Source organism: Anastrepha obliqua, chromosome 5, assembly GCF_027943255.1.
Source record: "Anastrepha obliqua isolate idAnaObli1 chromosome 5, idAnaObli1_1.0, whole genome shotgun sequence".
NCBI lineage: Eukaryota > Metazoa > Arthropoda > Insecta > Diptera > Tephritidae > Anastrepha > Anastrepha obliqua.
Window position 1 is genome coordinate 78,561,908 of NC_072896.1, and position 26,591 is coordinate 78,588,498.

General features: G+C 36.4%; 2 protein-coding genes across 6 annotated transcripts in view; one reads left to right on the forward strand and one right to left on the reverse strand.

Annotated features, from left to right (window-relative positions):
* Nucleotides 1–26,591, reverse strand: part of LOC129246875 (uncharacterized) — a 316,754-nt gene that overhangs the window by 130,853 nt on the left and 159,310 nt on the right. Inside the window, exon 4 of one of the 2 annotated variants that reach the window (XM_054885578.1) lies at nt 22,709–22,728. The gene's annotated coding sequence lies outside the window, so the exon portion shown is untranslated. Of the gene's footprint in view, nt 1–22,682; nt 22,729–26,591 lie in introns of both variants that reach the window. The other variant, XM_054885580.1, reaches the window with a different exon arrangement.
* LOC129246873 (protein eyes shut) overlaps nt 1–26,591 on the forward strand; it is a 306,316-nt gene that overhangs the window by 118,238 nt on the left and 161,487 nt on the right. For 2 of the 4 annotated variants that reach the window (XM_054885574.1, XM_054885576.1), the window contains exon 3: nt 156–307. In XM_054885574.1, the coding sequence (XP_054741549.1) occupies nt 156–307 (152 nt within the window). The remainder of the gene's footprint in view (nt 1–155; nt 308–26,591) is intronic. The other 2 variants (XM_054885575.1, XM_054885577.1) reach the window with 1 other exon arrangement.

Genomic DNA, 26,591 nt, shown 5'->3' on the forward strand with positions numbered 1-26,591 from the left:
GCTGTATGCACACACATTTGCTCCTCACGTGCATTCCACCAGTCCGTAACTACTCTACTTTTTATTGTACCTACTCTCAGTAACTAATCTCTGTACTCTGGTATTCTTTCAACTTTTATTTTTCTTTTTTTCTCTCTCTTCCTTTCAACATCCAGCAGCTCGTATTCGTGCTACTGCATCGATGGCTACACAGGAATTCAGTGCCAAACAAATTGGGATGAATGCTGGTCGGGGCCCTGCCAGAACGGTGGTACTTGTATAGATGGCGTCGCCTATTACAACTGTACGTGTCCGGATGGTTTTACTGGTAAGTGGAGTCGCACACTGTGTACGAATGCTTCAACGTTGTATGTAGTTTATAAATATGTACGTATGGTGCATTTATGTATGTGTTAAGGTTTTTTTAGTCTTGACTTTTTCCTTTTTTTCTTTTTGTGAGCAGCAACAAATTACTAAGCAACTACAAATACTATGCCATAGCGCACTTCCTCTCTTTTTCCTTAACACCACACTTTTGTATTGTCATTCATTCAGCTGCAGGAACAACAACAAGCCAAATACGTTTTCTATTTGGTTACCATTTGCCGGCAACTCGAAAACGCCGAGAATAGGAAATTGTATTTTAGTACTATTTTTAAGGTACTCGCATTTGTTGTGCTATTGTTTAGATTCATACAAATGCAAATGTGTCTGAAAAAAGCAGTTCAGTACACACTCACATATAACTGTCTTTGTATGCTCGTATTTAGTTCCATATACACTCGCATACATGGACATCTAAGGCAAATGGTCTTGTGTATCCGCCCGGTGTGCGCGTGTAAAATAAGTTTTATTATATTAGAAACAAACGAGACCGCAAACCAAAGAGCAAAACAAAATGCAAAAAGGAAATTTAAAAATAGCGAACAAAACTAGCAAATGTGAAAAACAAAACAAACAGCAAATTCATCTGTGGACGTATCAGTTCAAAAAAACTTGCTATGGGACTTAAGGCACAGACAGTAGTGAAATTAATTGAATAAAAACCTTACATACAGAATCTTCCAGCTTATTTCGTACCACTTCTTTTATTTTGACAGCTATAACAGCTCGAAGGCGTCTCTTTTGACAGATGCTAAGCAGAAAATCTACAATTCACTAAAATGCAATGGATTTCGCACGAGAAAAAATATAAAAATAATTAAGATCCCCTACAATAATGAAGGAAAATTGTTCAATAGAAACCGAGAAAAGTGCATAGAAAAATTTGAGGCGATTGCCTTGGTACGAGACTCGTACGTTTGTGAGTATCAGCGCTGTGATCCGCCAAATTTTGGCCGTATGGCGTCAATGGTGACTTGAGTATTACATTAAACCGATTGTAAAGTGCGATGCATGACAAGTTGTGGCGTTTTGTTGGAATCAAATGTCGCCGACGTTTAGCTGATTAGTTTTTTCGAACAAAAATTCAGTCAGCATGGCTCGATTGCGCTCACTATTCCCTGTAACTGAAGCTTATTTCTCATTTTGAAAGAATTAAGGACCGATGATGCCACCACTGACTTATGAACTTCGCTAATAGATTTATTTCTGTTGTTGTTTTTTTTTTGTTTTCAAAGTAAATTTCCACAGTTTGGATCGTCGTACTGGCGTTAAGCGATTCATGATGACTGGCCAAACCTTACTAAAAAGAAATTTTAACACAGTTTGCTATTCTCAGCTGTCAAGCTATTCTATCGATATCGATAATTCTCATGCAGCTAAAAAAAACAGCTAAAAATCAATGTATCAACGCTTCGATCGATTTGCAAACGGGCACAATATAAGACTGCGTAACGCAAATAGGAGGAGGAGCTCAGTTAAATAACCAACCAAGAATGTGAATGCCAAGTACATATGTATAAAGTATATATCATATATCCATTCATAGAGGAAAAATAAAAAGTTTTTATATTTTTGGTTTTACAAAGGGTCTCTCCAGTTTGAGTTTTTTTAAATAAAATTAAGCACATATTTTCATTTTAAGCCCATTGTCATAAATAGTAGAGGTTCTGCCATTTATGACAGATTAGTGATATTTATCAAATGCATTCCGGTGAAATTTTAGGTAAAATTAATGCTCTGTCTCAGACATCGAGCCAAATGCAATTTTTCAAAGTCTCAATTGTTTCAAGTGAGGCGGCTCTCGTGAAAATCGGTTGATTTAGGCGGTCAAATTTATTTCCCTTATTAGCACAATAAGGCCATGAGCCGAAACTTGTTTAAATTAAAAACAAAGAAAATAATAAAAATCTCAAACCGAACCCAATCAAACAATTCTAGATCAAAATATTCAACACTGAAAAAACCTCAAAATTATAATTTCTTAAAATTTACTTTTATTATAAAAATATACAATAATTTAAATAAAATAAAATTAAAAATCTTAAATTTACTATAGTTACACCCCAATTTTTATAAGAATTTGTAGTAATGCCCAAAATACCTGAATTACTTGACATGAGATCGCTCCGATAAGTTTTATGCAACTGTCTTTTTTTTTTTTTAATCTTTAAAAGTCCCTTAAATTTGCTAACCCATTTATTGTTATTTATTGTACAAGACCCAAAATAAAAAAGATTTTCTTTCAAACTTTAAAAAAGATTTTCTTTAAGCTGTTATAAAAACATTACATATGTGTGAACTAAACTGAAGGATCTACAGTTTCAACCCAACTCCAGCAAATGAGGAACTTTTTCATAGCACGCGGAGGTTTGTCATTGCCTGTCGAGGAGCCACAGCTATTTGAAAAAACTTGTTCTATCATTTTGCTGTTTCATGCGTAGGGATTCGAACCTACGCACTCCTGAAAAATAGTTACGCACCAATCCCATTCGGATGCAGCGACCGGTTTATGCCACCCAGAAAATTCTTACTGTATCGAGGAGATTACTTATACGTATAAAGTGGCACAAAATTAATCATCCAATTTATTTACTAAATAACAAAAAATGGTTTTGACAGATGAAAATCTCTTTTTTGACCTTTGCCCGCTCCATTTATATACTGTGGCTGTCTAGTTCACAAGGGCGAAATATGTTACCACATGATTGACCTACCATGATTTGCGTCTCCTTGGATACACGTTTGTTTTTATAAGTAGCCGAATTTTATTAAGGTTTGCCATGACGATAATGAGATTTGTGTTCGACTCACAATGCGGATACTACAGCAGTAACATCAAAAAATACTAGGTTGCTCAATAAGTTTTACGGTTCGATAAGAGAGGGCGTTGCTACTAGCCTAAATTTTCTTCTGTAATGTTGCTACACACTTCATATGAGGTGAAGTTTCATTTCAATCAGTTAATTCATTCTTTGGTTGCAAGCCATTTAGTATCGATGTGTCACAGTATTCTCTACAATGGAAAAATCAAGTATCGTGCAGTGATTGAATTCTTATTTTTGGAAGGTTTAAAAGCAAAAGAAATTTGTGAATGAATATTGAGAGTATAGGGACTTTTCGCTATCAGTTAGGACAGTAGAAAGATTGGTTGCTGAATTTAAAAGTGGTCGCACAAGCGTTGAAGACGGTCTACTTCAAAGACGTCCAAAAACAGCAACAATACCAGAAATCGTAAAAAAATAGTGGATATCGTATTGGAAAAACGTCGACAGACTGAAAGAGATTTAGTAGAAGTCATAGACAACTTATTGGGTAGGGCAAGCAATATTTTCGTTGAAGCATTGGGTTTCGGAACGCTGAGTGCACAAAGGGTGCCGCATTCGCTAACAATGGAACAAAAACATATTCGAATACGAATTTATCAACAACATTTTGAGCGTTTTCGAAACGACAAAGTAAATTTTTTGCGTCGCTTCATCACTATTGATGAGACTTGAGTTTACCATCTAGATCCTAAATTAAAAGAAGAGGCTAAAGAGTGATGTGAACCAGGTGCTTCGGCTCCGAAACGAGTTCGTATTCAGAAATCAGACAAGAAGGTGTTGAATCAGTTTTTTGGGATCCGAATTTCAAAGAATTCTGTTTGTGGATTACTTGCAAACTGATAAGAAAAATAAATTCTGAATATTACTGTAACCTTTTAGAACAGCTATTGGGAAAAAATCGTGAAAAAAGACACAGTTTACAAAAGAAAAAGATTCGCTTTCATCAGGGCAATGCACCGTGTGACACTAGTATTTTGACAATGGCTAAACTCCATGAATTAAGGCTCGAATTGTTGGAGCATTCACTATATTCACCAGATTTGGTCCCTAGGGACTTTCCTCTGTTTCCAGGCCTAAAAAATTCACGGTTGGGAAACGATTTTCATGAAATGATGAGATCAACTGTGCAAGCGTATTTTGCAGCCTTTCTAGATGGAATTCATAGATTAAAATGTCGTTGCAATAAGTATGCAAGGAGGTGTCCAGGGAGACTATACTGAATAATGAAGTGTATTTCAAACCACAAAGTTGTGTTTTTTTTTCAAACCGCAGAACTTATTGAACATATTGTTTTTGGTCTCCAGACGTTTTCCTTTCACAGGAAAATCTCTGGGAATATTTCGTTTAAGTATTTCCGCCTCCGCGCTAAAACGTATGCTAATTAAAGGTTTATAATTTGCACATTCCGATAATAGAACAAATCTAGGAATGGAAATAGGTGGCGTCATAAAACATTTTCGTGCGAACTTCCCACAAGGGTCATTAACTTTAAAAAAAACAATGTATGTATTGTATAAGAGATCCAAAATTGTGAAATTCTTGTTGCGAATAATGCTGATTCAATTCAGATATCGCAACCGAGCAAATGCCCTGCTGAACATTCTAACCCCTTTTTTATGGTCGGTGATGCCAGCAATGCCACTTAACGCTTTTTAAATTTTCAGCACGTTTTTCTAAGGTGCTTGCGGCACAACCAAAAATACGCATACTACCCGAGATTACAGCACAAGTGACGAAAGCAGCAATGCTGCGGTGAAAGTCTAAAGTAGTAAAAATGAAATGGGAATAAGATATTCTACAGCCATGCCTTGCAGAAAACGTTACTATTAGAAGCGATTCTGGTTTTTTGCAGGTAGTTGTAGTTGTATACATATTTACATATGTTAATATCATGGAGTGCTAGAATTAGAGGGATTTACATACTTACATAAACCTACCTATATAAATAAATGTTCAACACATATGCACAGGGTAATGTTGTTATTATTGTTGTTTGTATTTCAAAATCTAAGCATATGCTTTTAATGCATCCACATGAAACTAACGCCAACCCTGCTTTTCTCTACTTTGCCTTCACCTGAATGGAGTCAATGCGAGTGTATTTATATGTGTGTGTATATATGAATCTGTATATATGTATATGTATGTGTGTATGTTTTTCGCTATTTATGGCGGAAGTACTTTGTTCGCTACGTGTGAAGCACTTAGCCGAAATAGAGCAAGCAAAAGTAAACACAACAAACAATACAACACAATCAATCCAACATTTACGCTTACTCATGCATAAGTTTACGAGGAGTATTTCGGTACTTGCCTGTAACCTTAGATTTTCAACACGATTTTCATGTGCATATCCTGATCTCTTCCTAGGGGCCGACTCATGCACGCAATACTTTCAAGCATACACGCGTGTGCATGTGTAAGTGAAATTGACTTCGTACCTAGACACATTTGTTTGCACATACAACGTTAAGTATTTCGCTTTCAAATTCTCATTTGAATTTGTGGTTGTAAAAATTTACTATTGGGCACAGTGCGCACAAACTTAGTCATTGACCGCCTTGAGCAACTGGTTTTATGTCAAAGTATGAGTTAAGTTTGGCTGAAACTATTTGCTTCTTTATGGTATTTATTTATTTAAGTAGTGCGCGAACCTTTGCAATTTTTTAAGAAAATAATAATAATAATAAGAAGGCAAAGGCGATCGTCGCTCCATAAATTCAATAAAAAATAAATAAAAAACCATTTTGTTATGAGTAAAGCCAATGAACTTTTGGGAAAGTTACTTTTCTATAAGATATGATGATAGTCCTTTCATATATAGGAAAATAAAAGCAAATACAAGATAACCCAAAATTACGGGTAAGGGAATAAACTTCCGTCCTTTCTTCGTTGGTTCAAAAAATCGATTTATTTCTTTTTGGCTAATTAATTTCTACAACATCTCAGGAATATTATCCTAAATTTTCAAGTCGATCCGAATAATAAATTCGGAGATACAGCCTTTGGAATGTGTGCGCTCCAAGCCACTTTTATTGTTACTCAAAACTTTAAACGCGTTTTTCTCGGAACTTTGTTTTCAAAGTCGGTTGTCAAATGTTCTCGAAAACTACTCAACCGATCTTGATGAAATTTTACACAGGTGTTCGAAATACAGCTTACTCGTGTTTGAAAGAAGGATTTTGCTTTTTTTTTCAAATACAACTATTTAAAAAAAAAATGTCAAGCAAATTTGACCGAAATTTCCATTTTTTTTTGGAAAAATGTCTGCCAAAATTCTAATTTTTAATTTTTTTTCTTTCCTTAGTTCAAGCACGAGTTTATGGTCTTAACTAAAACACTTATTTTTGTTTTTTCATTTTTAATGAGCGTGTCAGGAGTTATGCCGACAACGCGGACGCATTTTTTTTTCGAGGGGTCACCGGAAATGACGTCACAATGGAGGAGTTTTAATTTTTTTTTTTTTCTGGAAAATTTCAGAAATTATTCTTTAAATATGTATCTATAAGACAGAAAAAAGTTTGAATTAAATAAATAATTTTTTACATAGAAAAAAAAAATATTGAAAATAGGCCTTTTTTTACCCAACGAAACCCATGTAACCCCTTAAGGGGTTATATACCTTGTGTTTTTCAAAAAAATCAAAATAAATTTTATTTCTTTATCGTAAAGTACAATCCCTTGAGAACATTTTCCAAAAATTTCATAGAGATCTGAGCAATAGATCGAAAGTTACAGCGTTTTAAATTGTGCGTCGTCACGTCCTGAGCGTACGGCCTCATGCGGCGCTTGAAACTTTAAACGCGATTATCTCAAAAACGTGTTTTTCCAAAAATGCTTTTGCGGTGGACGCGATTGCAAAAAAAGTATTCAACCGATTTTTATAATTTTTTTTTTAAATTGTTCGTAATTGATGTCGCCTCTTAGTGAACGATCAACTTTTTATGTATAAATTTTTATTTTGCAGATATGAATTTTTTAATGCCAATTTTAGGACTGTAGAAGTGGAGTTTTTTAAAAACATGTTCCTATTTTCACAAAAATCAAAATATTTAATATATTGATCGTTCACTAAGAAGATATAACCCTATACTAATGAAATCTTTTCGATTTTTTGATTTCAGTTGACTTGGTGGACTTGAATCGCGTCCACCGCAAGCCTCTTCCAAAAAAAGGGTCTTGGGGGAAAACGCCATAACTCCGCCATTTTTAAATATTTTTACACAAACAAAGCCTTTTTTTTCTTTAAACATTGTAATATCCAATAATAAAAACTTTTATACAATAAAATTATTGCTACATATCTTTAAAAAAACCCCAACTTTCGCTAAATTCACCGGACCACAAGGTATATAACCCCTTAACCAAAGTTACGAGTTATTTAAATAATTAAATAATACATAATATTACTTTACGTGCCATTGGAAGCTACAACTTTACTCCATCTTTCAGGTAGCACTTTACTCCATCTTTCCTCGGATGAAAAATTCGAGTTCTTTTGACTTGATCCATTCATTGAACCAGTTTGCGATGCTCTCGTAAAAAATGAACCGCTCTCCAATAAAGGCTGATTGCATTGCAATGTCTAGGGAATACGTCCCTCTACAGTCCCTCTAAATATTTCTCAATCGATTTAGCAAAGTCTGGCCCTAAACTTGTCATGCAGCAAAAGCAGTTTGTCACGTCTACCGTCCCATTCCGACCGCTTTTCTTTGAGAGCTCGATTTAAACACATTATCTGCTGTCGGTAACGATCGCCAATGATGGTTTCAGTTGGTTTAAGGAGTTCTTACTTGTAACAGATGACACCCTTCTGATCCCACCAGATGTACTACATAGCCTTTGAAGCATGAATATTTTTCTCAATTGGGGTTATCATAAATAATGATTTTTATCGTCAGTGACAATGCGAGGTAGAAAACTTTTTCTTTTCTGCCGTCCAAAAAGCATCTCACACGTCACCAAACGTCTCTCGATATCCCTCGCCTTCAATTGATGTGGCACCCAGTTACCTGCTTTCGGGACCATTCCCATCGCGTGCAAACGTTTACCAGCTCCTTAAACATATCATCAAATGCTCGACATGCGTCTTCATCCAATAATTGTTGAAGTTGAGTATCTTTGAATGTTTTCGGTGTCCCTTCGCGAACTTTATCACTCACGTCGAAATTGCTATTTTGGAAGCCTCGAAAGCTCTCTTTACAAGTTATATTTGATGGAGCGTGATTAGCGTAAATATTAATCAATATACGACACGCTGGATTTTTTTTTCTGGGAGGAACCTAGACATTTTTAACGTCAGGTAAAAAAATGATCTTAATGCTTCAAACGAATGTCAACTACTGCGGTCGAGACCTCACTTACAAACTTTCAAATCACCAGTATATTACTAGAGCGAACACAAAAATAGTATCAGCAGCCTCTTTTACGAGGGCGGAAACTTATTTCCATACCAATAATTGTGGCAACTGGCGTTGCACGTCAATCATATTTGACACCTATGAACCATACAGCTGAGTTAGCTGTGTGGAGGAATGAAAAATGTATCACCAACCATTGTAACTATAGTTAGGTTCATCATCATAAGTTCTAGACTTGAATGAAAAAGAGTTTCTTGCGTAGATGTAGCCTGCATTGTCAAGCCTCTACCTTTCAATTGCCTGCCGAGCCCAAAACAACATCTGCTATTAAGATAGATTCTTTGTTTGATTGCCAAGTTAGCATCGTTGGTGGAGCTACTATGGATCCTATACAAGTCATATTTTTTACAGCTTCGAAGCTGTAGATGCCAACACGAACTTGCAACCCAATACACGAAGGCTCCTTGAAAGTGTTGGATTTCCGGATCTTGTAAGAAAAGAAACCAAAACTGCGTTGCCAACAGAAAGAAAGTACTACGTTGCATGAAAGTACCCCGTTTCTCGTTCACGGCTAAATGAACATTTTTGTGCTGTGGAGCTTACGTTTGGCGGCTCACACTACGCTATCAAATATCACCTTGAAGAACTTGTATGAAAAAGAGTTTCATTTGGACAGAAACAGCTCGGAGAGGACATAGTTAACATTGTTCTATATATGTAGACATGACGTCACAGAAACAACATACCTTCGAACATTACACATGGCTCTAAGAACGATTAAACGCCTGTGTGTTTCGATTTACTTGTCTGGGCTGTTTTGCAGGATTCGATGAAAAATTTGATCAATTTATTTTCTGAAATTTGACAGGTTAGTTCACTAAAGTTTGGCAACTAAGGATAAGAGTTTAGTGCAATATAGTAAAATCCACAAAGGTTTTTGCATTTTAAGGTAAACATTTTTTATAATTAATTTTTGAAGACAAATATATTGTATTTTTGCACAGATATTTATTACTTATAGACAGATACTTAGACAAATTCCGACATACATTTTGAACACACAATTAAAACCAAGCAAATCCTTTCATAAGGCACTAAAAAATGCAGGTAGCAACTTTGTGCATTTGCCACGTAAATGGGGAACTAGGGAACTTTTTTGGTTTTTGCAGACTTTTACGTTCATCTTATGCAGATTTTATTTGCAAAAACCCGCCATGAAATTTCCCGAGAAATAAATTTCTGGAGTATTTTAACCATCTAGTGGCCTTACAAATGCATTATTCTCCAAATTTCTCCAGAAAAAGGTCAAAACGACCTTATTTTGGGGGAGCTATTGGATTGAAATATTCTACAAAATAATTTCTGATGTACACATGCAAACTTGGTATTGCGCTTAAAGGGCCCTGGTGGTCTAAAGCTAGAAAACTTAGGATGTTTCAGGATTTTTTTTTTCACGATAAAAAATGAAGAACGATTTTTAAATTTCTTACGCTTTTTATTAAACTTATTTTACGTACAAAAATGAAAAAGATTTTTTTTTTAATTTTAATAATTTTAAAAATGGCGCTGAAGTTGACCCTCCCAAAAATGGGACCTGGACGGTGTTGTCCATTTTGGCTCTTCTATTAATCTGAAGCACAAAAACCAAAAAAATCATTAATCAGTGTGTCGCGTCTAGAATAAAAACAAAATTGACAAAATAGCGCGGTTTTGAATTTAACACTCTAAAAATCGGAGTTTTTCCAGTTTTTTTTTATTAAAAAAATACGAAATAATTGAAATAATAATATGATTCTAGTATGGCCGATAGCCATTGATGTTTTGAATAACACATTAAAATTTCGGACGATTCGGTTGAACGGGATTTTTTTTTTATTTTGACAGCACGAAGACGAAAAAATCAGTTTTGGGATAATTGAGTTTAAAGTTTTAAGAGTGGCGGCGTGACGAATCTGACTCTACTTGCTAGCAAGGCTGTAGAATCAAAAATACTGGGAATGTTCTTCCAAAAATTTTACAATATATTCGTAAATATCAATTCGAAATATCAAAAAAAAAATCGATTTTTTGAAAATTCTTGACCACCGGTACCCCTTAAGTCAGTATTTTAACCTGTTTTTCCACATTCGAATAGTGCTGAGGTTAATAATATGAAGCTTAATTAGGCGTAAAAAAGCAACAAAGTATCAGTAAATACAGCAAAACACTCTGAGGGTTCTTCTATAGCATATGACCCTAGTACTTTCTTTTTAAGTTTGATTCATTTTGCTGCTAGACGATGACCTTAAAATTATTGCACATTGCGCAACATTCAACAGAACCCAACTTACAAAATAAGCCAACTTAAAAAATCGAAGCGTGAAGCTTAATTTTCTTTCTATATTTACAACATAATTAAAAAGGTCGATGTATTTCTGTAGCATTCATAAAAATTATATTGGCATAGCAAAATTAGAGCCAGTTAAATATTTTCTAGCTGCAACACCAATCACAAAAGAGCGTAGAAAAAATCAACTAAATGAAAAACAGCTATGATTTTAGAATTTAACTACATCAGCAAAATTAAATTCAATTTATCATCTCGAAGCTAACGTTGCGTGAGCCAATGCCAATGACGATAAGCAAAAGCATAAAGCATAAGCAAAAAAGCACAAGCGTTAGTGCCAACTGGCTGTTATCCCTACACAGTTGCAATGCAGTTGCCAAGGACTAAAGCAAACTCTGATATGCTGATATGCTAATATGAATACTCCGGTGTTGCTTTGCTGACGACTATCACTTGCAGCTACGCTTAGGCGTCGTCTTTGCGCCACTACAACTGCGGTGAGTGTAGAAAGCAAGCGACGAAGGCGTACAGGGAAATATCTGATTGGAGCAGAGTAAAGTGGAGTGGTGGAGACGGCAGTTACTGTAATAAAAACAAAACATTGCTGTTGGCAATCAGCCGCTTGACAGTAGTATATTCATCCTGCTAGGTCGTCTGCCATCAGCCACTAACTAACTGCTTGCACATTCATAGGTAAGTAAGCGCTCAGGTGGGGCAACGTTGCCTGCTAATACCTGTACCACTGCTGCTGTGGCTTGTACGCCTGCATGTGGGACTCGCGTTGCCTTTGGGGCATAGGAAGCTGCGCTTTTTTCCGCTGCTTTTTCATAGTATCTAGTTTTTGTCTGCCTGATACGCGCTTCACACACTCCCTCTGTTCTTTGCTTTCCGCAGCTGCCTTTGCATATCGCGTATTTCCGACATTGCATTTGTAATATGAAATAATGTTAGTTTTTGATGCCTCAATGTGGTGGCACATTGTTGTTGGTTGCCTTGCCCAATGTTGCTTGCGTAGCCATGATACTATGTACTCGTGGTAATTGCGTTGCATGCAACGCATAATGAGCAGCATTCGTGGTATCACTCAGCACTTCACACAGCTAATAGTAATTTTCTGCTATGTGTATGTGCTTGCATGCGTGTGTATGTGTGAAACTATGTGCATAGGTAATATGATAAAATATGCAGACAAAATAAATAGGAAAATTGTGAAATCACAAAACATTACAGCGCAGCGTATTACTGTGGCGCTGCAGCGTAAAAATTAAATTAGAAAAGTTGAACCGTGAGTGCGTGCGTGCGTCCGGACGTGCGCGCACAGTTTTTAATCGTATTTTCTAATTTCGATTTTTTTCTATTCTACTTCGCTGCCAACTGATGTAGTATGTTTTATAGGTATATGTACAGCAACAGCAATAGCACCCGTCATATTTGTAGCTAAATTATGCATTTTAATTGTTTTGTTCGCGAATGGCGAATAGGCGAAGTGCAGCAAGCGAATATGAAAAGAAAAATAAAGGGAAGGAGGAGTGAAGTGAAGTGGATGCATAACAGCTGCAGGAGTAAGAGCGTTGATGGAATCTACTCATTCACTGGCATTGCGGGCGAACAAACAGCTGCATATTTAAATGTTCGCATATAAATAATTTTTGTTTGCATGCGTGTGTGTGTGTGCGCGTATATGATGTGCCACATAGCAGTGCCATTAAAGCAATTTAAGTTGCCTAAGTTGGCAGGACTCTATGCATAATGACTTTCGTCAGCGTCATTCTCCTCCACTTCGTTGTTTCCACATTTGCTTCTGCAGCGGCAACATACGCGCGCAGCATTCATGAAGTAGCGTGCATTAGGGCGCATTACTCTCCACAAAAAAATAGATGCTGTTTTCCAGCAAAGTTATGCAATTTATTGTATTTTAGGACTTACGCCAAAGTATTTTGGGAAAATATTAAGATTTGCATGAACTGCACCGATTTGAAGAAACATCTGAAAATCAAGTTTTTTAGAAATAAAATTAGTTGCTTAAACTCTTTGAAAAGAGTTTCAGCTTAAAAACGACCTCAATATTTGCTGATTAAAGCTCTTATTTCCTCTTTTATTAAAGTAATTTTTAAATCACGATGAAGTTGGGCATTCGTCACGTAAGCCGAAGCGTTTTCCAGTGCGCGTAGGGTGTTGGACTGAAAACATTCCTGAGTTTTCAGGTTTTAATTTGATGCTGTATCCCACAGTTGGATTCCCTACATCCAGACTGATTTCAGCACAGATTTCTGAAGGACAAACTTGTTGTCCATTGAGAGGGAGATTTATTTAAGGAATATTATTTCTTTAGTTTTAATCCTGGGGCTTTCCTGTGGCAAAGAAATGCCAAAGAAATCTACATGAGCCGTTCATACGAATGAATGCCTAGGTTTTTGGCAGTATAACATTTCGGAATTGAGTTAAGATTTAAAGTGATTTCTGGGCAGATGATTCTCCTTGTGGTGAAGATTACATGTAAAGATGTATTTTCGCTCAATTTCAAGCGTCAGCTCCGCAGCCATTTGGAGATTTTATTTACGCCTATTTGGAGCTTAGAAGGGGCTTCTGTGAGATCTGCTGCTCTCATCATAATATCAGTGACATCGGCAATGTTCGAACATTTTTGCAACGAATTCACAGTTGCGAAACATAAAATTCCTACTTGAATAGGTTGATTTTCCAACAAATTAAGGAGATAAAAAATAACTTTCCAGCAATACCTTAAAAGTAAGAAACGGTTGCAACGGTCAAAACATGGTTGCGCTCTTCAAGTTGGCCTTACATCTATTGTTCAAAACAGGTCAAAAATAGCATCAAAAATCTAATTATTTTAATCAATTTTTTTTTAATTTTTAATTAGATATTTTAAACTTAAATTTTTCTATTATCTGCGGTTACTTTTGAAAAAAATAATGCCATTTAAAAAGCTATTTTTAAAGAGATATTTTCCCATCGGTCCTGTGCACGTAAGTTTTAAATTATTTTTAATATTTACTTTGGCGCAGTCTTAAAATATAAAAAAATGTATGATTCCGCTAAAAAAACAGCAACTTTTTGTGGTGAGCCACCCTAGTGCGCGCACATACATATACGCACATATATGTAGGTATGTTTGAATATTTGTACGTGCGTATGTGTGCTTACGGCAGTGCTGAGTTCCAACTATTAAATACAACTGCAAGCAGAACAGCTGCCTAAATGCGGTATTAAAAATATATTTACTTTGCCAAATGGGCGATTCCACCATTATTGCAGTGTGAAAAAAAAACTCCAGATAAAAATGTAAATTCTTATGGCCAAAGCATTCATATCAGCATTCTGTTTTTATAATGAGCTATGAACACATAAAAAGTGTAACTTTAAACCATTATTTCTGAAAATCATTTACTTCGTTTGAAAATAGAAACGAAATTCCTGTGGTCTACTATGTTAATTTTTTTATACCTTTCTACTCTATGGCAATCACAGTAGCCGAATGTGCTATACCGAAGGGATGTGAATCCCGTGGTCTAGGAATGTCGTTATCCCGACTCTTTATGAATTTCGAATAGTTGATTCAAACACCAGGATTGTTGAGTATAACTTTTGTTCAGCAGACAAAAATTTTCATCACAAAGGTCCCTCTTTTTGAGGAAATTTTCTTACTTTATTTGCAAAGCCGGTCTGCCTCCAAGCGTTTGCAATCTTTTTTCTATGAAACAGCTGCGTTTATACTTGGTGAATAATTGTGTATTTAAAGAGTAAAAAATAACAGTCAAAACTTATTCACGGTGGCAGTTGGCTTAGCAAATAAAATACAATATATAGAGCTTCAACTAACAGCCTGCAAATTTCAGGGGTAGTCGTAAGATATGCCAGCAGTTTTTATTAAGAAAATACAAATTTTTCGTATGGTGGTGATAGATGTTTTTCAATTTCATGCCAATTTCAAGAGAAATTATTTCAATTTCTATCAGCAATCCATCCAGAAAGTATTGAAGCAGGATGATGTTTCTCATCTGCTGGCTTTGTATGCTATAATTTTAAGTCACACACACTTTGAAATTTCTTTATTAGAAGCTATATGTGTTTACTTACTTTATTAATAATGTGTTATTGTTAAACTTTAAACAATAAATTAACAAAAAGATAACAATAAATTTTAAGAAAATCTAAACCCTTTTGATTTCGGGATAATCTCGGATTCCCGATGTTAGAAAATACGATCCCTGAAAATCCCCGGATCAATAAAATCTTGAAAATTGTCATCACCAATTTATCGACAATATCAAATTCAAGACTATTTGCAACTCAGCCTTGAGTATTCAAAAACTCTGGCCACTTTTCTGGAAAACCTAAGAATTTGTATTAAGAATTTAATAACAGTCCCCGTGTCTAAAAAGCTTACCACAAAAACCCTTGCAAGCGAGCCTGAAAATTGTCATCTCTAATATAACGAGAAGTAGCCACCGTAGCCGAATTGATTGTTGTCTGACTAACATTTCACAGTGCATAGGCTCGAAACACCGTGAAACAGAAAAAATTAAGAAAGCTTTCTTTCTCCTAAAAAATATCTGCCGTTTGGGGTCGGCTTGAAACTCTAGGTCCCTTCATTTTCTGTAACAACATCAAGACGCACGCCACAAATAAGAGGAGCAGCTCGGCCAAACACCTAACAGAAGTGTACGTGCCAATTATTTTTTCATATTCATTCACCCGGCCACTGCGCACTCTTTTAATAGAAATGTCTGATGGTTTAAAAAAACAAAATAAATCAAAAAATGTATTTGAAATTTTAAGCCCACATCGTTTTGCAGCTGGCAGAAATTTAAGTGCAGCTTTGCCATTTTACAATTCCACACTTTAACAACCACATTTCATCAAACCTTAAGGCTATAAAAAAGTAATTTTTTTGAAATCAGCAAACCATTGTATACTTTTACCTATATGTTATATAATAGAATTATTCAGCACTCACCAATAAAATTTAAATTCCACAGCAATGCTCCAACATAAATATTAATAAATTAACAACGGCAACTTCTAGCGCTTTGACTATTGTTGTTTTTCGGCCAAAAAATTTTTGGTTTAACAAAAAATAATAATTGAGCCGTGGGCACATAAAAAATAACATTTTTGTTTAAAAGTATTGGGCTATAGTAACAACAAATATAATAATAAATTATGTCTGTGAAAAAGTTCTTAAAAACTTGGAATAAATTTTTTAGCAATTTTGCGCGACGTTGTATATCACTCATATTGAGTGAACACTCACAAACATATTAGAGTGGATCACTCTACATAAAAAAATGGTTCTGTTTTACCATCGGAATTATAAAACTTATGGCTTATATATTTTAAGATCTCCGCCAAATTATTTCCGGAAAATTTTCAGATTTACGTGAGCTAGTTGAATTTAAAAATTTATCTAAAAATCGATATATTATACATAAAACTAGTTTTTTTTTTAATATTTAATCACAAAAGTAGCTGCAAATAATAAAATAATATCAGTTTAAAAGTTTAAGTAAAAAACATAAAAATTGTATTATAATAATGTGGCTTTTGATGCTATTTTTGATTTTGGAAGATGGGCTTGAAGAAAACTTGAACTACTCGGCCAAATCTTGACCGATTTTGACTGCTAACCCTTCAGCATTGAGGACAATATTTCCATCCTTTCACTTTTTAAAAAATTATCCCTTGCACGATCTACTTTTTTTCGCACTTATCGAATTACCTCCGTTTCCCTAATTCTGTTCACAAAATGTAAAAAAAAATTATATGCAGACTTTTTTTAATTTTGAACATTTGAGGTGACTTTTTTGGAAAAAACATTTTTAGAAAACACTCGATAATTTAGGAAAAAATTCGATTCCTGAAGACACTTTCAAACCCGTTAAGCTTGTCCGAAATTTTTTGGCGGCAGTCTTAAAATATAATAAATTTTATAGTTCCGGTGGAAAACTGCAATTTTTTTTAATGAGTCTCCTCTAAAGTACCCAGACACATACACATACCGAGTATATATATACATACGTACGTGTGCGTGTGTGTTCCCAACTGCCATTACGGCTGGCCCTGGCAGTTATGAGTTTCAATTTTAATACGAAATGAGGCCAACACTAATGTACTCTTCTACGCATTCAGAGTTATTGTTGCGTTTGCTGCCACTTTTATTGTTGGTTTCATACTAACCCTTCGCATGGTTACATTACGATTGCTGCTGATGCCGTTTTTGCTATTATTTTTTTTTTGTTTTTGTTTTTTGTGTTTTTGTTTCTTTGTTTTTTGTCCTCAACACATCTATATCCACTCCTTCGCTCACACTCATTCAACTTTCTCATTGTGCCAGTGACAAGTCTTTCAGGGTCAAGGCTCAAGCGGCGCTTAATTTTATTCCAACCTCTCAACGCAAACACAATAATCTATGTACGTCGTTATGTCCAATGTGCGTTCGCAAAAAAAGTCGCACATTTTCATGTCGATGCACTCAGACCAAAAACAATAAATAAATAAAAAATAATGTGAAATTAAAGCTCAGTTGAAATAAAAAGAAAAAATAAAGTTGATATAAAACAAAAATATGCTGCGTAGTTCACGCTTCAGTACAATTGTATTTATGAGTATGTTCAGGAACAAAGAACCAAAAAAGAACAAAAACCAAACAAATGAAAGTGAGAAAAGAAGGAAATCCATTCTATTTTTTTCTGAGTACGGCCATGCCATGATAAATAGTCAAATGTGAGCCACCATATTGCAAATAAATCAAAAAGTAAAGAAAACGTTGCGTATTAGATTTAGGCTAGAAAAAAAAAGTTTGGCAAGTTTGTACCATTTTCGGCCTTCATTTTCATGCTCTTTCGTGCTGCTTAGTTGTTCGTTGACCCAGTTAAGCCAGCGCTTTATTATTTCCTCTTTTTTTACAGATCCTTGAAAAATAACAATGAATTAAATTCGTTGGTTGGCATTCCTTTTTTACATGTGTAGACTTTTTAACTGCCTTTAATATTCATTGGAAAACTTTTATTATTAGTATTTATTTTAAAGAACCATTTGTATGTACATTTGTTTGTATGTTCACAAACTTTTAGCAAATTAACCCACATACGCGTGTGTATTAGGTGAAGTAAAAAGTTCAGATCATTCTCCGCTAGATATCTTTGGTTAGGTTTCTTGTAATCCCTCAATAGTCAGGTATGCAAATCAGACCCACCATCTCTTTGCTTGTCAGTATCTGAGGGAGCACTCCTTCACTTGCTGTTGGTTTAAGGTGCAGTTGAATAGAGCCTTAATTGTCACATGCCTATCTGAATAAATAACCATTACTCAGCTTTTCAAAGCATTCGCAAGCTAATATATAATGCTCCTAAAATCTCAGCCTAATATACGGCGACCCACATCCGCATTGCGTTAGGCCACGTTTGTATTGGAGCCGCGATGGGCGCGAAGACAACGAAAAGAACAGCAATTAGAGCATAGCAAAAATTCTACGCTTTTATGTGGTGTTTATGCTGGAGCTGCGAATAAAGCATAGAAATAGTACTGAGATCTTAGTTTGAAGGTGAAGCCAGTCGAAAGAATGAGTGACACTGAAGAAGAAATGATGTTGCTGTACTCAAGTAAACTTTATTATTTAGTAAAAAATACAAAAAACCCCGGCTAATAAAGCAAAGCAGAAATTTCGCGAGTTGTATACTCTATGAAAAATTTTCCGGAGTATATGCAAATGAATGTCAGTAAAATTTATTATATTTTATTAGAAACTGAAGAAAAATTTCAAGATAGATGTCACATTGTCACATTAGATCCATTTTACCTAAAAATCGATTAATGATAATTAAGTTAAATAATAATTGATAATAATGATAATTAAATTAGTGACATTAATTGGGGAATTCAAAAGTAACAAAATTCAAAAACACAATAATGAAAAATAAAATGTGAAATTCCACATTACATTCAGCTTAGATTAGATTGGAGCAATTTGAGGTTTGCTTTTCAACCTCATGGTCCTTCGTGCCCTCACACCTCATTCAGACCCAGTTCTCTCATTAAACATAAGATAGAACTATGTTGGGCTGAGCGGTATGCCTTTCTTCAGGCTGCAAATGGCGGAGCTGTCTACATATTCTCCACGCTATAGGGCTACATTCAAGAAGAAGGTGCATCATAGTCTCCGGCCATTGGACGAAGAAACAACAAGAATCGGTGGATCATATCCCAATTATGTGTAGATAAATACGCTGCAGACTGCAGTTCAAGTTATCCCTTAGGAGAGTTGCGAGTTTTCTAAACCTCTTTCGGTAGAGTCCCCCAGTAAAGGTTTCGCCTGCCGCAGTCTCATAGTTTGTGGCCAGCTAATCTCCCTTAGCCCTAGCACTTCACTCCTAAGCTTCTCTTGGATGGTGTGTTGTCCCACAATAAAGAAGGGCTATCTTCTTCTTAATTGGTACGATACTGCTTACGCGATTTTGGCTGAGTTTAATAAAGCGCGCCAGTCGTTTCTTTCTCGTACTAACCGGTGCCAGTTGGTTCTTTTCCACCTGATCTTTCCAACACAGAGGAGGTCTTCCTCTTCCTTTTCCATCACCAGCTGGTACCGCATCCAATCTTTCAGAACAGGAACGTTTGTGTCCATTAGAACGACATGACCCAGCCAACGTAGCCGCTGGATCTTAATTCGCTGCGCTATTTCTCTGTCGTCGTAAAACTCATACAGCTCATCGTTCCATCGCCTGCGATATTCGCCGTTGCCAACGTGCAAAGTTCCAAAAATCTTCCGCAAAATGTTTGTCTCAAACCCTCCAAGCGTATCTTCATCGGATGTTGTCATCGTCCACGCTTCTGCGCCATACGTTTGGAGGATGGTTCCATATGTAGAAGTCCACGCAAGTGAGGAACGATACTGATCGTCATTCACTTGGGAGTGGCCAGGACGATTTTTCTGCATATGGTTCAAGCAGCTTACAACTTCCGGGATTAGCCCCTGGGTAGCTTGCGAACACCCGTTGGTTGTGTGCTGGGTTGTGTGGGACCCGCCACTTAAAAATCTCTGCCTGCGCTGTACGTTTTTCGATTTTTACGATCTCCTGACTTTCGGGATCTCGTTGTTCCAATCTCGCAGTAAAGTAAAAAGCAAATATATTTTGTTGTTGAATGAAAATCGCATATCTTTTATTTTTGAAACTAGCAGAATTTAAGCGGAATAAACGAAAACTCGTGGGCTTCAACATTCATTTATGTTTAAAATAAAAAACAAGTAAGTCACCGTAACTTTTTACAACAGGCATGTATACATATGTATGTATATATATATTGATTTCTATATTAAAAAGAAAATAAAAACAAAAACGTTCAAATATTCCATATTTGTTAAAAAGTTAAAGTGAATCACGAAAATATCAGCGTTATTGGCAAATAAACTCGTTAATAATCTCGTAACTTTCTGGACTAAAAAAGGCCGGGCCTCCGGAATCGACATCCTGCCTTCACCCTAAATCTCATAAATTTTCGATCCACCTGTGTCATTTCCCTACCTTTTTGGGTAGGAATTTCCTAGTAAAACGTAATTCTTTCGTCGCTGAATCTGGAATCTGCCATCTTTCTACCTTCTGCTTAAGCTCCATCAAATAAACGAATATGTCCTAGTAACTCCGCCAAACTTCAGCTGACGTAAAGAGGATTCAATCCTATATAGTTATCCAGTTGACTTCCATTCCAAATTCTCATCGACTCAGGCAACTGATCAAGTTTACAGTTCACTCAATCCAAATAAGTAAAAAAATTTCCCCCACCAAACTAAGGAGGCATTAAAATTATAATTCATACTGTAAAACCGCCTTATCAACTTTTGGCTCTTATCGCAGGCCTTTAATTCCCAAAAAGTTTTCAAAGTGGGCCACTATTTTTACGTATTTCAGCGCCTTGTACACCGTGACTGCAATTTAGTTCACCAGTCCTCGTTCATTCAAAATCAAATCAAATGACGTCAACCGGTAACCAAATTAGTAACCCCAGTAAATTACATGCCAGCCAACCAAACATTAACATGAAAAATATACTCGTAGTACAAAAACAAATTGGGTTAAGCGTCTGAAACGCAACAAACAACGGCGCATCAATTCATAAATGCGGCGACTAAATTCAATGCGTACTCGTTTTTAGTATTATTTTATTGAAGCCGAAAGGAAATTCAAGAGCGTGTTCATACTGAAATTAGGCCAATTATTGGATACAAATCTATGAACTCACATTGGTAATGGCGTTGGCGAATGAGGTCGTGTATTGGGGTTACAATATTACAAGTTTATTGAGTTTTCTTTCTAAGCTACGAACATAATTTCAGGCTGAAATTGGGTCGCCATTTTCCATTTTCATATTCAACACTCACTGGCAAACAATGTTTCTGATATTTCAATCAAAGGGATTGGGAATTTTGATAATAAATACTTGCACATTTAATTCCTATCCGAATTTTGGACTGCAATTGAGGCACGTCTTCTTTTTCAATTTAAACAATTGATTTATTAAAACATACGAGGTGAATTCAAAACGTATCGCGAATTTTGTATTTTTTCAGAAATTATTTACTTATTCATTAATATCTATTTTGTTCCCTTCAAAGAAATCCCCATGAGATATTATGCACTTGTGCCAACGTTTTTTCCAATCTTCGAAGCACTTCAAAAAATAATTTTTTTTAACTTATTCAACTGCCCCTTCGATGTCGTTTTTATCTCGTCAACCTTGTCGTAGCATCGTCCTTTCATGGGTCTCTTCAGTTTCGGGAACAAGAAAAAGTCACAAGTGGCCAGATCTGGCGAATACGGTGGCTATGGCATCATTAGTGTGTTGTTTTTGGCCAAAACGTCGCGCACAAGCAACGATGTCTGAGCAGGGGCGTTATCGTGATGCAAGAGCCAATTTTTTTTCTTCCACAAATCCGGGCGCTTCTGGGGGATTGCTTTGCGCAAATTGCGTATAACTTCCAGGTAATATTCTTTATTGACCGTTTTACCCTGTGGCAAGAACTCATGATGCACAAGGCCCCTGCAATCGAAGAAAATGGTAAGCAAAACTTTTACATTCAACCGAACTTGGCGCGCTTTTTTCGGTCTTGGTTCGTGCGGCAGCTTCCATTGAGATGATTGAGCTTTGGTTTCCTCGTTATCACCATAAACCCACGATTCGTCACCAGTTATGACCCTCTGGAGCAAATTTTGGTTGTCGCGGACAGACTCCAACATCTCATTGGCAATGTTCATGCGATGCTGCTTTTGGTCGAAATTGAGTAGTTTTGGTACGAATTTTGCGGCGACCCTTCTTATGACCAAATCATTGAAAAAAATCGAATGGCACGAGCCAACTCAGCACCTTCTCTAACGATGATTCGACGATTGGCCAATACGATTTTCTTCACTTCATCAATTTTTTTCGTCTGTTGTTGAAGTGCTCGGGCGTCCGGCACGCTTTTCACATCGCTCGTTCACATCTTCTCGGCCTCCTGAGAACATTTTGTATCACCGATAAACGTCGCTTTGGTCCAAAGTAGCTTCTCAACATTCGTTTTTCACACAAAATTTGATACAGGTTCTTTGATCCATCTTTTTGAATAGGTAAAAATCGAAGACGAGCCAAAACACGTGCAAGCAAAGCAGCTGTCAACAATTAACTGAACATTCAAAATGGCCGAATCCGTCGGCATGAGTGAGAGACATGAGTACCAACATATCGCCTCAAAAAAATCGAAATTCGAATATACGTAACCTGCGAACATTCAGAATTCGCGATACTTTTTGAACATACCTCGTATATTTGATCCATATAATTACCTTGTGGGTCCAGTTGTTATCTGCAATTAAAAAAAAAATATTTTTTATCCATTTATTTATTAAGTAAATCAACAATAAAGGAAATTATTTTACAAAGAAAAGGAGCGCGAGGTGCTAATGCTTACGACTCTCTGTTCTAATAGAATTATATTGCCTGAAAATACAGTGATATGAGAGCAATTTTTTTCAATATTAAAAAAGTTTTAATTTTTTGCATTAACAAATAATAACACTGTGTAACAAAACATGTCGTAAATATTCGAGGTAGAAAGTAACTTAAGGCCAACAGTTCTTTAACTTTGCTAATCAAAAATCAACCCTACAAACTAGTGTAAGATATATAGCGGAAAGGCTAGTAGGCAGTTTAAGGCAATACATATCACGCATTTGCTGGGAGACCTGGCTCATCTCTTAGCACATAAGCAGACACCTTCAGAGGTTTATCAAAAAATTCCTTAGAATTATATGACGCATTTTTCGGCCGTATTTTTTTTGGAGACTTCCAACGCTGACCTTTTTTCGCTCACTGATAGTTGCCCAATTAATTTTGCTAATAAAAGAGGTAAATGGAGCTGTAGAACTCTCGTAGAATGACACAAGGCACTCAATAACCTGGCATCCAAAAACAATGTCTCATTCATTTGGGTACCAGGACATGAGGGATATGACGGCAACGAAAAGGCAGACTTTCAAGCGAAAACAGGGGCAGATGTAAATTTCATCGGACCTAGTCCCATGTTTGGATTTAACAAAAACAGCCTAAAACAAAAAGTAAAATACTGGACCAAAACTCTAATAAATCAGCATTGGAACAATGTAGAGGGTCTTAGACACTCCAAAAAGTTCTTAAGTTTCAATGCTAAAAGAGCTAATATGGCCCTCACGTTAAACAAAAGGAGCATTCGCACTCTCACAGGCGCCCTCACGGGTCACTTCACCTGCAACAAACACTTACATAAATTAGGCATAACTAACACCAGCACCTGCAGATTTTGCTGCGAAGATAAAGAGTCTATAGAACATCTCATCATCGAATGTCCGGGGTTGACGCATAGAAGGAAACAGTTTTTAAACAAGTTCATGTTTATAGATGAAGACCTTCAATCACTGCCTCAGAAGGAGCTGGTACAATTCATAAGCATACTTAACAGTCAATAGACAGCATAGGGTGCACAATAGATCAATATGGTCGCAGTGCTAAAGCCCCTACCTTAACCCTTTACTACCATTAACCATTAACCATTAGCATTGGAGAGCCTTTGTTTCCGCCCTATGGTCCCACTAGGAGCAATAATATGAGCAGAAAGATGTGGTTTTTTATAGTAGTTTTTAATTCCTTTTAAAAATGTATTTTGTATTATCAAGGAATAAAAAATAAAAATGTTTTTCATGGTCAAACTGGAGAATATTTTCAGATTTGTCAAAGAATCTGGAAAGTTCTCACGAGACTAGGTATCTCTGTCTCTGTCTGTATTCTATCCTATCTTTTTGTCCCTGTCACTTCTCTCCTTTCTTCTACTACCCTTTCACTTTCCAGAGGTTTGAATACAATGGCCTTTCTAGCCATTTTTTCGGTGCTTTTTGGCTCGCCTTTTCCAAATTTCAAATTATAATAATTGGGATATCAAATGAAAAGAGAAAATCGTCTGGGAAAAAAATGTGGAAAATTAAATTTTAAAATTTATCCATAAATATGCTCGAAGAAAACTCAAATATTTACTCCCAACAAATTATTGCTGGATTTTTCCCCCTAATGCAAACACTTTAATTTCGGTCGACTAAAAGTTCACTTTATAAAAATGATTATGATTTCATGCAAAAACTGCATTTCACAGGCAAAAATTAAGTGCAATTTATTCAATTTAATTCGAAAATTATTTATATCCTGTTTCAACGCATAACAATAACCTCCACTGCTTCATTACTATTTAGGTCAGCGTATTTTTGTTTGCTTTATTACTTTCCTATGCACTTCCATAACTGCATACAAATCTACATAAATACTCGCATATAGGTATGTCGATAGTTATGAAAAGTGGCTTTATTCGCACGCCAAATTCTTTTGTTTACTCATTGACGCTGAATAATTATGGGCTTTTTTGGCAGTATTTCGCCACGACTACTTTTCAGTTCAAGTATTTATTTACTATTGTTGAGATTCTCTCTACGTTTTTCCATTTCATTTGCTTTTCGCTCGAAGGCATAGCATTCGCAAATATTTAGAATAGAACCCACAGCCGTTTCACTAATAATTCTTTATGCTCACTCATACACACACACATAAGCGTACATTTAAAGAAAATTATTTATGCTCATCTATACATGCACAAAAGTACATGTAAATAAAAAATGAGCCCCTACAAACCGTTTACAAGCTTCTTTTGACCTCTTTTGATTCGCGTTTGTTACCCAGCATTCTTGCCGCTGCTTATGACCTCTCACCACCACCACCACCCACTGGCGGGGTACCAGCTGCATCGCTTACAAATCCTTTTTAATTAATTGCATTTTCAAGTGATTTTCCATTGAATTTGGAAATTGCCGCCATCTCTCCAACCCCCGCCCGCTCTATATGTATGCAAGCAAACCCTTCCACCCCAATGGACTATTTATTGTACCTAAGACTATTCGCGAAATGAGCGAGCGAGCGAGCTGGTAAGCGCTACGCTGGTAATGTGCAGTGACTGGAAAATTTCATGGCGGCTGTGGTTGCCCTTGTTGTGGCTGTGATGGCGGCTAACAAAGTCGCTACTACTATCGCCTGGAGTACAACTGAGCTGAGGACTGCGGCTGCGGCGGCGACTGCAACTGCGGTTGGCGGTTGGTACTCAGTTTGTGAGCAAACGTTTGCCTTACCATGCCACATTTCGCCTCTCTAACTGCTGTTGCCCCTTACTATTACATATCAGTATAATGCATTTTGGTTTTTGTTGTTGCCTTTGCCTCTACTCCTGCTACTGGTTGCCACCCCAGCTAGCAACTATTAGCCGTTAGGTGTAGTTGCTGATTCTTTGCCATGTTCCTCCAGCTGCTGTCGCTTGTAATCATGTGAATGCATGTGGAAAATTCCACTTCAGATTGCAAAAGCGCGGAAAATTAGAAAATTATTGTGGTTGGTGTGTAGAAGCGAGAGGAAGTTGATTCATATGCCCTTAGTAGGCAGGAGGGTTAAATGAGATGCTGAAGGTAGCCCCGATAACTAGCGAGCGAGGAAATTGCACGTTAAGTATTTGAAAATAAGCAATAACACTGCTAAGCTTGCTTGTTGTTTTTGTCTATTCTTTTTTTCGAACTTTTCAGTAGGTGTAAAGGAAATGCAAGTTAACTTACAATGGACTCAAATTAAAATCACTCATACGCCCCGACCACCAGCTGATACTCAATCGAAATGAAATCCCTGAAAGCAGAAGTGCATGAAAATCTACACTGCTCGCTAGTTAAGTGTGTAACCTTGGCACACAGCTCGCATCTGTTGCACCTTTGTCGCGCCACGTCTCACGCTCGCACCCAAAAGTACCTACTCTACCACCACAACACTTGTTGCCCTTCCCTTATTTGGCTTTTCATTACTCTTTACTCATTACTCTTACATAGCTTGCGTTGCTTATTTGTTAAAAATCTGCTTTGTCTGCTGCTGATTCTTCTTCTTCTTTCATCTTCGCTGAGCTTCCGCTTTCTCAGATGTACCACAAGCCATCAGCACAAAATGTATCGACAATGTAGCGAATTCAGTGACAGCCAAAAACAGCCAAAGTAACGAACAGTTAACAACAACAATTTATGTAACACAGTGCTGAAGGATATTGAAGCAAATGCAACATCAGACTTTCTTGTTTACCGCGTTTCTCATTTCTTTTGCACGCCTTCTTTCCTGTGTTTTTTT